The sequence below is a fragment of the Oryctolagus cuniculus genome, chromosome 11 (assembly GCF_051225735.1).
Source record: "Oryctolagus cuniculus isolate XC-2025 breed Fujian yellow rabbit chromosome 11, ASM5122573v1, whole genome shotgun sequence".
Lineage (NCBI taxonomy): Eukaryota > Metazoa > Chordata > Mammalia > Lagomorpha > Leporidae > Oryctolagus > Oryctolagus cuniculus.
The window spans coordinates 115,889,616-115,903,453 of record NC_142877.1 but is presented as its reverse complement, the minus strand read 5'-3'; the positions used below and the strand labels follow the sequence as shown (position 1 = coordinate 115,903,453).

At 66.6% G+C, this 13,838-nt stretch overlaps 1 protein-coding gene across 1 annotated transcript in view; it reads right to left on the bottom strand.

Annotated features, from left to right (window-relative positions):
* Window positions 1-12,372, bottom strand: part of CACNA1I (calcium voltage-gated channel subunit alpha1 I) — a 93,249-nt gene extending 80,877 nt beyond the window's left edge. Inside the window, exons 1-2 of the mRNA XM_089307656.1 lie at window positions 11,690-12,372; window positions 2,888-3,138 (exon numbers count right to left, since the gene is read on the bottom strand). Of these exons, the coding sequence (XP_089163782.1) occupies window positions 2,888-3,117 (230 nt within the window). The 5' untranslated portion in view covers window positions 3,118-3,138; window positions 11,690-12,372. The remainder of the gene's footprint in view (window positions 1-2,887; window positions 3,139-11,689) is intronic.
* Window positions 12,373-13,838: the final 1,466 nt, after the last annotated feature.

The following is a 13,838-nucleotide window of genomic DNA, read 5'->3' as shown; positions in this document are numbered from 1 at the left end:
CAGAGAGGGTCGCGGTGATGGAGGGGCTAATACCACTAATACTTCCCTCCCAGCGGCCAAGGACACGGCTATCCTACAGCCTGAACCCCACCGCACCCCCAGGGCCAATCCCACCCCCTGAGACGCACCGCCACACCCCGTCTCCAAACCCAAAAGCCAGCCTGACTCCCCCACACCCGTGACCGCCAAGGTCTCCTGAGCTCCCGGGCCTCCCCGCCCGCCCCAGCTCAGCCGCGCGCCTCAGCCCTGCAGCCCGGCTCCGCCGCCCGACCTCAGGCTCGCTGGCTCCCTGCAAGGCAGAATGCTGCAGTCTTGCTGCGGCTCGCATCTCAACCTTGAACCTGGGACCTGGGACCTGGGACCCAGACCCTGAGTGTGCAGCCTGAGTGTCCAGCCCCTGCCGCTTCTGAATCCCAGGGATCCCAGCGAGACCTGAACCCCCCCCCCAGCCCCGCCTCGGCAGCCTCGGGCCACGGGGCTCTGTGGGAGCCCCCGTCCCGCAGCAGCTCCTGGTGTGGAGAGACCCCTCCCCGGGCCAGCCCCAACGCCAGGCGCCAGGCGGGCGACTCACATGCCCTGAGGGTGGAGGCGAGTGACCTGGGACTGCCCAGCAGCTCAGAAAGGTGACACACCAGGGGGGCCCCCGGGGCTGACGTGGTAGCCAGGCCTGAGGGTGCCTGCTGTGCCACAGTGGGGACCTCCCTCCCCGGCGAGTGCGGCTGGCCGTGCCCAGCGTCCCATCCACTCCCTCTTCCAAAGCCACACACAGCAGACAGGACCAACACCAACTCATCCACGGGGCTCTCTGTCACCCCCGGGCCAGCTCTGCCTGAGCCCTGCCCCTGCCTCCAGCCCAGAACACCACCCCCCATCCTGACCCAGCTCAGAGAGGCCAAGTGACTCCCTGAAGGCCACACAGCACCAAGCTGCAGAGCCGGACCTGCCCCACGATCTGTCTCTGTTCTGTTGTCTCCTGGCCCTTCTGCAGCCTGGCCACCCTCCTGGCCCTGGGGGTCTCCCCAGCACTCTGTCCTAAAACTGCCCCCCCGGGAGGGCTCCCCAGGCCACACCAACTCTGCATCCCAAGGGCAAGCGCCAGAGTGAGTGCTGGGGAGACTCAGCCACTAACGAGGACCCCCTGGCCACGCCTGAGACCGCCAAACCGTCTCACAGACAGGGCGGCCGAGGGACACCCGGCCGTGCACGCCGCCCACTCCCAGGGGCACCCCCTGGCTTCCAAGAGTCGGAGATCCAGGGCTCAGCACCGCCAGGGCTCGGGCACTGCTACTCCCCCGCCAGCGTCCCGGGCATCCCGGGCGGCTGACTCACCACCGCCCCCACCTGCCCTGGGAAGCCTCAAGCCCCAGCACTCGGGCCGGGCTCCGTTCCACGGTCCAAGCCACAGGCGGCTCCCCACTGCCCTGGAGACAGCCCGGCTCCTCACACAGCGGGCCAGGCCTGCCCGCCACATGGCACCACCTGCCTCTAGTGCCCTCTTGCCCAAGCCTGCAATGCCCTCCCGCCTCCCCTCCCTCTCCCCTCTCCACCATTCCTGAGTGAGGGCTCAGCCAGACGCCCCTACCCACCACCCTGCAGGGAGCCCCCAGCACGCGCCAGCCGCTGAGCCGGGGCTGGGGTCCTGCGGTGCACAGGAGAGGCTCGGTCCCTGCCCTGGTCACCTGGCAGCGCCCCGGAAGCAAGCATCAGGGGAAGGAATTCCACAGCCACCGGGTGGCGCTGTGGCACAGCCACCTGTGACGCCCGCACCCAGCACCGGTGCAGATTCGAGTCCTGGCTGCTCTGCTTCCAGCCCAGCTCCTTGCCACTGCGCCTGGGAAGCAGCCGATGAGGGCCCAAGTAATTAAGTTCCTGCCACCCACTGGGAGACCCAGATGGAGTCCCCGGCTCCCAGCTTCAGCCTGGCCCAGCCTTGGCCATTGCAGGCACCTGGGGAGTAAACGCGTGGATGGAAGATCTCTCTCTCTCTCTCTCTCTCTCTCGCCACCCTGTCGTCACTCTGCCTTTCAAATATATAATAAATAAATAAATTCACAACCAGACATGCCAGAAAACAGAGAGCCTGAGGGGGAGTCACAGAAGGCTTCCCTGGGCAGGGGGCACCACGGCCTGGAAGAGCACAGCGGTGGGAAGTGGGCCCGGGGCTGGGTCAGCACTTGGCTCTGACCTCCAGGCCGGTGAGAAACCATCAGGGGGCTGGCTAGGGCCGAGTGGGTGGCCGAGTTCGTGAGCTGGACACTCGGAGGGGGGCCTCTAGGAGGGGGCCACGTCACGGGGCCCCACCCTCGGGAATGGGTGGGCGTGGACGTCTCAGGTGACCCTCACTCGCCCCCCGCTCCCCACGGGGGATGAGGCAGCACCGGGGCCTCGCCACACGCAGCCCCTTCCGCCTTGCACGCCCCGGCTCCCAGAAGCACCAGAGAGCAACCTCTGTTCCGGGCGAGGCTCAGGAGTCCGTGGCCCTGGAACAACACGGACAGACGGAGCGGGAGGGGCGGGGACAGGAGCCCGGGAGGCAGGAAGGCGTGAGGAGGCGCAACAGCTCAGCCCTCACTCCCTCCTCCCTGCTCCCGTCACCCTTGTGGTCGCCGCCGTCGGATGGCTCAGGCTCTGATTTATCTGTGCCCCCAGCCCCACAGCAGACCTGGGCTCACACCCAAGGGCTCCGAGCCTGCCAGCCACCGGCCCGGCCCCGCAGCCATCAGCAACTTCCAGAACCTTCGCATCAGTGGGCGTCAGGTCCTCCATGGTCGGACCTCCGCGCCTCGAGCTCGCTCACCACCACCAGGCCCCAGCAGCCTCACCCAGGCCTCGGGTCCCCCGGCGTGCACAGACAGCCCCCGGCCAAGGCCGGCCCTGCAAAGGATATGGGTTGCAGACCATCTTGATGCACCAGTTCCGGGGGCTGGTGGTCTGGCGCAGGCAGAAGAAGGCCACAGGAGCCAGGTCTGGGTGTGGGACGTCAGGATCGGCTCCATCCAGGGGCTCCTCCAAGCCTGGAGGGGACGGAGGGGGGCTGCGGGGCCCCGGCTGCTCCGTGACTTCCGGCTCAGCGGCCGGGGCTGCGGCAGACGAGGGCGGCAAGGCGCTCTCAGCCATGTCAGCGCTGAGCAGGGAGCCCTGGGGAGACAGACAGGGGGTGCGTGGTGGGGGCGGGCCCAGGCTGCAGGATCAGCCAGCAGGGAGGAGCTGGGGGCCCAGCCACACCCCGGGGGGAATCTGCTCCCAAACCAGTGGTCGTGGATCTGGTCGACCTCGGTTTCTGCTAACGAGGAGTGGGGGGAGGAACCCCTTCTTGGGACAACCCTGGGACCGGCCTTTTTATTTTCCCAACAAGACTGGAGTTGTGTATTTATTGCATCATCAAAAGCAAGGAAAACTTGCAAGCAAAGAGAGGAAGGTTATTGCAAAGACAGATAATGCCAGGACAATGCATGCTACAGCCGGAAGGCTGGGCGCTGAGGAATCAGACACCGTGGGACCCCTGGAGCCGGGAAGGAATCACCACAGGCTTCCCGGAGGAAGGCACACCTGAGCCCTCAACGCACGGACCTCCCACCCACCCCCCGCCTGCCAGGGCTGACAGCCCAGAGAAGGTGAGAGTGAGGCCCAGCGGCGGCACAGGGCAGACCCACGGCCAAGAGGTGGCAGAGCCGAACTACGGTCAGGGCCAGCTTCCCGGCTGTGTCACCCCGGCGGCGCTGTCACCGACTTGAAATTCTTAGCTTTGCATCCGGGAGCCCCGCGTTTTCACCTTCTGCTGGACCCACGCGCCACACAGCGGTCCTGACTCCCACTCGAGGCGCGTCCAGGCCTGCTCGGCTCAGCAGGGCTGTTAAGCCCATTGTACAGATGGAGACACGGAGGCCCAGAGAATGAAGTGGCCTGACAAGGTCACACCCTGAGCCCGGGGCAGAACCAGGCACTGCTGAGAGGCCAGAGCCCCAGCCCTAGCCCCCAGACCCACTGGGTGACAACTGGTGGTGGCCTTGCCAAGCCGGCTCATAGCAGGGTGCAGGGAGAAGCCCCACATCTCCCAGGAGGCTACCAGTCGCTGCAGCTGTGTCTTCTGGGGTGCCCTGAGCCCTGGAGCCCAACAGTGCCAGGCTGGGCAGTGGGAATGCGAGATGAGGCCCACAGCCCTGACGCCCACCCAGCCGAGCCGCCCAGAGCTGCTGCTCTGGGCCACTGCTGTGGCTCCCTGGTCCTTCCTGCCACTCCGCCCGCCGGCCAGGGAGCCAGAGTTCTCCTGAGCTCCAGGTTTTGCTCTTGGTTCCAGAAACCCAGCCACGCGGCCTTATATAAGCTCCGGCCACTGCGTGTCCATCACCCTGGGCTGCTGACACCCTCCACGGGGGGTCTGGGTCTGCCCACTGCTGTGCGGCCTCAGGGCCCACCACTCGCTGCACCGGCCGGAGTGGACCTCCTTGGTCCGAGGGCAGCCGGACCTCCCCGCAGGCTGTCCCACGCTCCCCTCCAGCCGCCTAGGCCCTCCCTGCCCATGTGGTCAGTGAGCTTGGACTATGTGCAGGGAGGGAGCAGGCTCCGGGCTATGTAGGAGAACGAGCCGTCAGCTCCTCTCCGCTTTTCCATCGCTCTCGTCGCCATCAGACATACCCCATAATTTATGTATTTCTATCTCTATGGCCAGGTGTCTGTCTCCTCAATCCGGGATGGGGGGACTGTAGGAGAACAGGAACTATGGTTTGTTTCACTCACTGCCCTATCCCCAGTGCATGGAGCATACTAAGTGCTCAGTAAATATTTGTTGATTAAATGAATAAGAAAGTGCTGGGAGGTGAAGCAGCCAGGGACTGCAGAGAGTGACAGGCCCCACGTGAGCCACAGAGAGGGGGCAACAGGAGCCCTGGGGCCAATGAGGGGTTAGAGCGGGGAGGGGGCGCGGCAGGGGCAGGGACACAGAAGGGGGGACCAGGAGGAGACAGGAGCCCTGGGGTGGCCTGGCCTGGCTGCTGTGCAGAATGGACAAGGGGACACACCAGAGGTCAGAGTCAACCTGGCGCTGGCCCCAGAGTCCTCCTGCAGCCGACAGGTGCCCAGAGCTGCCCAGGCCTGGGGGACCACACGCCAGCTCGGCCCACCTAGGACTCACTCTCTCGCCCCGGAACAAAACAGATTCTCTGTGTCCCTGCCTCTGACCAGAGGCCTCTGGACACTATCACCAGCCAGACCACCAGCAGCTCCACCACCCGGCCTCCACCCTCGGACCTGCTGCCCAGCAGTTGCCCAGGCCACCTCCCTCTGACTCACTCCCCATGCCAAAGCCCCCGAGGCCAGCCCTGAATCCCTTCTTTCTTGTGTCTGTGGCCCAGCTAGACCTCAGCTGCCTGTGCCCCTGGGCCCCCCCTGCAGACGCAGACTCAGAGAGGGGAGGCCTCGATTTGGGGGGCGGCATCAGGGGATTCGCACTCAGAGCCTCCAGGGCCGAGTCTCCTCTGGCAGGTGCTCCTAGGACCTAATCCTAGTGCTCCCTCCACACCAGGCAGAGGTGTGGCAACTGGACTGGCCGCCACGAGCAGGAACGGGGCGGAGCCCGCTGTGTCTAGAATGCACACAGCCCCCTTGCTGACTGCACCGGCCCCCGGAGCCCCGCTTTCCCTCTCTGCAAAGTTCAGTTTCAGCAGGCCCCTGGAGATGCGACGTAATGCAAGTGCGTGGGAAGCCGCTGCTGGGCCATGAAGGCCGGTGCCCCCGCGTGCATGGGACCAGCTATGCCACGGCCAGGGACTCCTGGCCAGGTCGCCCCTCTGCTATCACCACCACCACCACCATCATCATTGCCGTCATCACACTACCACCACCATCACCATCACCATCACTACCAACACCACTATCACTACCACCAAATTACTATCACCACTATCACCACCACCATCACCAACATCATTACCACCATCATCACCACCACTATCATCATCACCATCACCACCATCACCATCCCTACTGTCACCATCACTACCATCACATCACCACCACCATTACCATCACCATCACCATCACCAAATTACTATCACCACCATCACCACCACCATCACCAGCATCACCACCAGCATCACCACTACCACCATCACCATCACCACTACCATCATCGCTACCATCACCACCATCAAATTACTATCAACACTATCATCACCACCATCACCATTACCATCACCACCATCATCACTACCACCATCACCACCACCATCACCATCACCACCATCATCACCATCTCCACCATCACCATCACCACCACCACTACCATCACCATCACCAAATTACTATCACCACCACCATCACCAGCATCACCACTACCACCATCACCATTACCACTACCATCACCATCACCACCATCACCATCACCATCACCACCATCAAATTACTGTCATCACTATCATCACCACCATCACCATTACCATTATCACCATCATGACCACCACCATGATCACCACCACCATCACCACCATCCTCACCATCATCACCACCACCAGCACCGCCATCGGGCAACACCAGAGGGCTTTCTGGGCGCGATCTGTGTCACCACAGCCCCACGGCTCACACATCATCCTCGTTCTCACTTCCCTCCCAGCGCAGGAGGCCAGCAGTGCCCCAGGTCCCTCGGCTGGGACAGGGAAGAGTTGCAGTCCCAGCTCAGGTCGGTCCACTCCCAAGCCCTAACACAGACCGTCCAGTGACAGGGAAGGTGCCTGGACCCCAGGCTTCGCACAGCAACTTGGTTACCCCTTTGTCAACTCCCACGCGGCTGGGAGAACAAGCAGCGACTCCCTGGGGACCGCGAGGACCGGGACTCTCACAATCAGAACATCTCACAGCCGTCGGAGCCTCAGGGAATGGGAGCACCGGCTGCGCTCCTCCTGGAACCTACGGCGTGGCCCTCCAGGGCCCGGGCACCGTGTCCAATCCCAGCTCTGACACCGAGCCACGCTGGCATGTGACAGCACTGGGGGCCCCTGGCTGCCCTGCCTCCAGCGTGAGGCCACAGCCCTCCTGCAGTGGCCGGGCTGGTCAACGCCACCCGACGCCAGGCTCCGCGCAGCCCCTGCGCCCAGCAGCCCCGGCGGCGCAGGCTCCCAGGATCCCGGGGACACAGGGCCAGAGCTTCAGACAGGGAACCTCAGGAAAGAAAGGGACCCCGGAAGAGGCTGATCCACCACCACCCTGAGTCACAAGCAGAGGTCAGGGTCCCATGCACACACGCACACACACACCTGCTCACATGCACACACAGACACTCACACGAGGCACGTCATGGCGCCCACTCCCACACACAAACCGAGGCTCCGCCTGCATCTGGTGGTCCTCAGCAGAGCTGCCTCCTGGAAGCTCCCAGCCGGCAGCTCAGAGCCCCGGGAACCTCCCCTGTCTGCTCCCTCTTCCGCATGACAGCCCTGCAGACAGCCCGCCCACCCCGAGCCGCATCTGCCCCGGGCCTCTTGTCACCAGCTCCCTCAACCATCCCACACCGTCTGCCTCCCTGGGACCCCCTCCCCGGGGCAGGCTCGAGTCCGCCCACCTTCCAGGGCCCAGGGAAGGACCAGATTGAAGGAAGCCACAGGGGTAGGACAGCCAGGTCACCTGCCTGATGCTGCAGGTGAGGCCTCTCTCAGTGGGACTGGGAGCCCCCGAGACGGACACCCCGCTCACACGCGCACACAGAATGCAGACACACACGCACACGCTGGGGCACGGGGGTCCCCAGGCCCCTCAGGCCCTCCTCAGAAATGCTGAACCAAGTAGCTACGGCTTCTCCAGCCTAAAGAGCGGCCACGGGACACGTAGGCTCCAGGTTCGTGACCTGACACAAACCTCGGCTCCCTCCTTCCCTCTCCCGCCGCTCCTGGGCCCATCAGCCACCTTCCTGGACCGGGAGCCCCTCCCACCGTGCTAACCACAGTCACCGCAACAGCATGCGAGCCCTCACGGTGCGCCAGGCGCCTCAGCATGGCCCCCATCCACTCGACAAATGAGGAAACTCAGGCACCCAGAGGTTCCGGTCAGGAGCTGCTTCGGGAAGGAGCTGCCATTTGGATCTGGGTGGCCTGACTCCAGGTCGTCGTTTGCAGGGCTGCGAGGCCAGGATGCCTGTGCCCTTGGACGTGTCTGTGCCCCGCCATGGCCGCTTGTCCCTGCCCCGGCAGCTGCTGGCCCTGTGACAAGCGCTGGCACCCCACCCGCGTGTCTGAGCGTCTCCCGGCAGGCGCCTCGCTGATGGGTTTTACTCCCTCTGCAGTAATTAGGGCCTTGGGTCTCACCTCGGCTGACAAATCAGGGGCAGCGTGCTGGGAGGGAGCCCGTTCCCGCGGGAGGAGCACTGGCTCAGGGACCCAGGGTCCCGGCCCACGGCACACAGCCCCAACAGGCTGCGTTCGCTCCCTCACAAACCGGGCTGGAGATCTGCGCAGTTCCCTAACGGAACAAAACCAGCCTTGCCGTCGTCCGAGGCCCCACACCGGGCACGGAAGAGCCGCCCAGGGGTCCTCTAAGATCCTCAGTCTGCACCAATCGGCTGCTGTTGTCTTGCAAAGTGACTCCCTCTCAAGGGCATGGCCGTGGCCTTGTGTGTCTCTGTCCCAACAGGGGACAGGAGCTGCCCGAGCCCCCAGCCCAGGGGGGAACAGCACGGGCAGCGGGCAGCACAGAGGGACCCTAATGCATTCCTCAGAATGCGTCAGTAGCCACACGGCCGTGGCCAGCGTCCAGGAGGGGTGCCCAGCCACACACAGGGCCTCTGCGGGCGGAGGACGCCGGGAGGCAGGGCCGGTGCTGCCCCGGAGAGGACTCTGCGGCACAACCTTCCACTCCCCTCGCGCTCAGCGAGCTCCAGTGTGCCTGTGCCAGCTCAGATGTGTCCACACACCTGTGTCACCGCCTCGGATCCAACCCAGCCTGCGTTCTCCGCTCCCACGCACAGGAGGAAGCCAGCACTCATGGCCGTGTCCCCAGGAAGCACCTGCCAGGGGAGGCCCAGGGCCTCTCCTACAGGCTTGAGGCTCCAAGGGGACGGATCTGTGTCCCACAGTGACCAGCACAGGGCTGGGCACACACGGGCCAGGCAGTGGGGGGAGAGCGAATGAAGACTCAAGTAGGTGCTCAGGGAAGGAGGGAGGCGGCGAGACAAGGAGGAGCCTTGTTTGCTTCCCTCGTTCGGCTGCCAGCCGCAGGGAGCCAGTCAACCCGCATCTTCCTGGATCACAGAACCCACAGGCCCACGGCACATCCTCAGACCCAGGAAGCCGCCCATCCGAGAGCCACAGGCACACACCCACAGGTCTGCGGCTCCCAGCCCCACAGACACCCACGCCCGGCCATTCACGGAGGCCCATAGTCCACGCGCCCACGGTGGGCAGGGCACAGGCCGATACGGGGGGGGGGGGTCTCCGGACACGGAGCCCAGCCACCCGACTCCAGGGGCACAGGGTTGGTGAGGGTGCTAAGGCAGGGGCGCGTCCCAGGGACAGGCGGGAAGCAAAGCCGGTTCAACAAAGAGGCCAGGGGAGGAAGGGGTCAGAGAGGAGAGGCAGGGGAGCGGGGAGCGCAGACAGGCGGGTGCCCCCCTCGCTCGCCCCGCAGCCCAGTGGGGTCTTCCAGACTTGGTTTGTGAGCACCCGGAGCAGGGGGCTGAGGAATCAGAACAAGGCAGTGATGGGGAGACAGACGCCAGCCCAGAAATGGCTCAAGAGCCTGGCCCCTTGCCTTAGTCGCACTGGGACGGGCTGGGGACAGGGGCAGGGTGCCGGGGAGCCCCCTCCTGAGGGCTGAGGCGGGGGGGGGGGCACACCGAAGGCGAGAGAGGGCTGGGGAGGGGGGGTGGAGGGCAGGTGGAACCTGGGCCCAGAAGCACAGAGGCTGCATCCCAGCACCTCCGGAAACTACTCACGCGGGGCAGGCTGTCCAGAGCCAGCGAGAGCGGGTGGGACAGGCCGGGGTGGGGTGGGGGGTCTCTCACACGACCTCCGCCCGCTCCTCCGCACCCAAGGTCAAGGGAGGGTCAGCGCAGGGGGCTGCTGGCACCCCCAGCCCTCGCGGAAGCTCCGGGAATGGGGGCAGGAGAAGGGGAGGGCTCTGTGCGGCGGGTGGGCGGGCAGAGGGGAGAGGGGGCAGCAACGCGGCCAAGGCAGGGAGGAGGAGCCTCCAGCCCCTCCCCCTAGCCGTCTGTGGTGGTGCCCCGAGCCGGCGGAGGCAGCGCAGAGAAGCCGAGGAGCCGAAGGACACTGCGTGGGGCCCGGCTCCCCAGGGCGGTGGGAGGCGCGTGGGCTTAGGGCCAGGCCTGCCCAGGGCATCGCCAGGGCCCGTCCCTTCCCTCTCCTCGCCCCTCGGGATGTCAGCCCCGGCCTCTGGCCCTGCTCAGCGTCACCCTATCCTTTCGTCACCCGTCCCCACTGGCTTCCCCTCCCTCGTCTCCGTGGTGATGGCAGAAGGTGGGAAGGGGACAGGGAGGGCCTTGGGTTCCCCACTCCCCCCCGCCCGACCGCAGCCCAGCCCAGGGTCCAGGAGCCTGAGGGAAAGTTGGTCCCGAAGGGTGGACGAGTTCCAGGGAGCAGATCCCTGGAGCCGAGGGGAGCCCTCGGGCCAAGACACCACTGGACAGGATGGGCAGGGCCTGGCTCCCCCAAGCAAGCCCACACCCGGGCTGCAGGGCATCCTGCCCACAGGGGTGCCAGGACCTGCATGGGAGGCAGAGGACAGACTGACCGCCAGCTGGGGGCCAGCTGGGCGCTCCAGCCTGGGACACTCACACACACACACACACACACACACACCCCAACACACCACACGCAGACACACGCAGGCTCACTCACGCCCTCGCTCTCTCGCTCTCTCTCTCTCTCACACATACACACACACACACACACACCTGGCCCAAAACTGACTCCCAAGACCAGGTTATAGCTCAGTGGCCTCCTGAGACCCCAAGCTAACCCCGGCTCAGGACCCCCTCCCCACCCCTCACCCAGCACGCAGCAAGACACAGCAGGGGACAGCCCAGCGCCTCAGCCCCCGCCCCCCAGGCATCCTGACCTCCCCCAAAGAGGCCCTCCCAGCCCCGGCCAAGCCCTCCTGCGCCCACAGCCCACACACGCTGCACGCAGGAGACAATTAAAACCCAATCATCACAAACACTCATTACATAACCAGCCCCAGCGCTGCGGGCCGTCCGGGGCACCCCCGAGTCCCGCGCTGACCCCGGCCTGGCGTCCCGCAGCGCGGCCTCGGCCACCCACGGGCCCGGCGTGCGGCCCGGGAGGGGGCTCGGCGCAAAGTTGCGCCAGCCCGGGATTCCCCACGCGCTCTCCGGCGCCCCCGCACCCAGCTCCGCGCCGCCGACCCCCGCCCCGGGCCCGGGCCCGCCGTCCGCAGAGCCGCAGCAGCAGCGCGGGACGGACCCACGGACACAGGCTGGGCCCCGCCGCCGGCCCGACTTGTTGAATAAATTCCTGCGGCGCTGGTTCAGCCGGCTTCGGCGCTGGCACCGAGAGAACTTTCGTGGCCTGGGAGAGGGGACCGGTCAAAGTTTCCCGGCCTCCCTCGCGGCACCGGCCCCAAGGCACGCACGGGGGGCCCACCTGCTGGGCGCGCGCCCCGGCCCCGAAATCCGTCCACGGTCGCCTCCCGCGGGAAAGCCCCCGCCCCCGCCGCAGCGCACCCCTACCTTGGCACGGACGCGGCAGGGCAGCGGGGGGTCGTCCAGGTCGGAGACGCTGGGGGGCGACGCGGCCCCAGAAGCCGGTAGCCCGGAGGGACCCCGGCCCCTCCAGCCGCCGCCCCCCGCCCCCGCCGCCAATTCGGGATCAGCTGAGCCCCTGGGGCGCGCGGGGTGGCGGGCGGTGGGCTACGGGCCCGGGGGCCCGGGCCATGGCTCGCGCGAGGGGCGGCAGCAGCCGGCGGCGCGGGCAGCCGCGGACCTAGCCGGGGTTGGAGCGCGCGGCGGCGGGCGGAGCGCGGCGCTCGGGGCCGGGGGCGCGGGGTGGCGGAGCGAGGGCCCCGGAGGGCGCGGGCGCGGGCGCGGGGTCGGGGCCGCGTCCCTCGCCCGCCCGCCCGCCCGCCCGCGCGCCGAAGCTGCGCTCGCGCCTCGGGCCCCGGGCTCCAGGCGCAGGGTCTGCGCGCGCGGCGGGGGCTGCGGAGGAGCCCGACCGCCGGGCGGTGCGGGGACGTGCGGCGGCGGCGAGACCGAGCCGCGCCGCGTGGTAGGAAAGCCGTCCTTATACTGACACCAAATGTCTTCGGGGAAAGCTGCAGGCGCGGGACGCCGGCGGGGGAGGCGGCGGCGGCAGCGGCCTGGAGCCCCCACCCGCCCCGGACGGCGGGAAGCCCGGGGCCCCTAAAAATTCCGGGGTGTGCCTGGGGGAGGTCCAGACCAACCCGCACGGGGGCTGCGCCATGCGTCCAAAAGGGGACCCCGATGCCGACCGCCCCGGGTCCCGGCAACCTGACCCCAGATTCTCGCGGAGAGGAGAGGCGAGGTGGCGTTGTGCGGGGTGGGGGGGGGGGGGGTCCCGCACCGCCCCAAAGAGAGGTCACCCACCTAAGGCCGCCAACTCGCGAATGGCGGGGCTGAGGCGCAACCCGCTGCCTCTCCGATTCGCGTTTACACCCCTGCTGCTTCTCACCTTTCAAGGCGTAACAGAAAGTCCACCTCCTCCAGGAAGGCGCCCAGGGCACTACCCCGGGGCAGCCTGGGGTACAGGACCCTAAGCGGTCAGCCTCCAGCAGGCAGGACCCTGCCCTGTGCTCCCACCACCCCAGCCCCCGGTGCCAGGCCCCTAAACCACTTCTCTCCCTCTTAGGGCTATGCGTGGGGGTCAGGGAGCATCCAAGGTCATCGCCCCCTTGTACTTGTCCTTTTGTGTCCTGCTAAACACAATAAAGGGCTCAAGACCCTCCCAGACACAGGTCCAATGGACCACTCTCCTGCGGCTTGGGAAGCATTTAATGAGCGCCTGCTGTGTGCTGGGCACCTCTCTAGACCTCTTGCTGGTGGAGAGAACAGACCAGGGATGGCCCAGCCGCTCCTCTGGGGAGCAGCAGCTCCCGGCCCTGCCCGGGACGCCTTCTCTGACCCATTCACCCTCCCCAGCCGCTTGGAGAAGGCGCAGTGTGGGGAATCGCCCCGCGGCTGAGCCCGCTCTGGGGCCACCTGTTCTGGCAGGCAGGGCTTTGGGGGACAGTGCACTGACCCAGCTCTGCCGCTTCCAGGCGGAGGGCAGAGGGCAGAGGGCAGGCCCCTTACCACCCCCGGGCCCTAGGTTGCTCGGTCCACGGTGACTTGGGGATAAAGGACACACCACACAGGATGCAAACAGCCTCTCCCGCACTCAGCCCAGGGCCTGGCGGGGAGCAGGCGCCCAGCAAACTCTCATGCCCCTGCTTCTTAATCCAGTTTGGGAGACGGGCGAGCAAGGGCACACGAGTGCGCCCTCTGCTGGAGGGGTGGGTCCCGCGGGCACGCGTGGAGCCAGCCAGGCCGCACCTGCAGGCCCAGTGGGTTCTTGTAGTCAGAGTGGCTTCAGATTGGCGTCTTTGGGCAAGGCCCTGACCTGAGCCCTGCAGGACTGGGGAGGTGGCCGGAGACTCCGCGGCTGGGGACAGAGAGAAGCCACAAGACGGTGACTCCTCCGGTGTCGTCTCCTTGGGCCCCTGGAGCGACCTCCCTGCCCGGATTGCACACCTCGGGTGGCGAGGGTCTCACCACCCCTGCCCCCTGGGTGTGGCCGATCATTCTTTCATCTGCTACCTCTGAGCAGAAAACGGCCCCTCCACCGTCGTCTCCTGATCCAGGCAGGACAGGCGCCCCCTTCTGC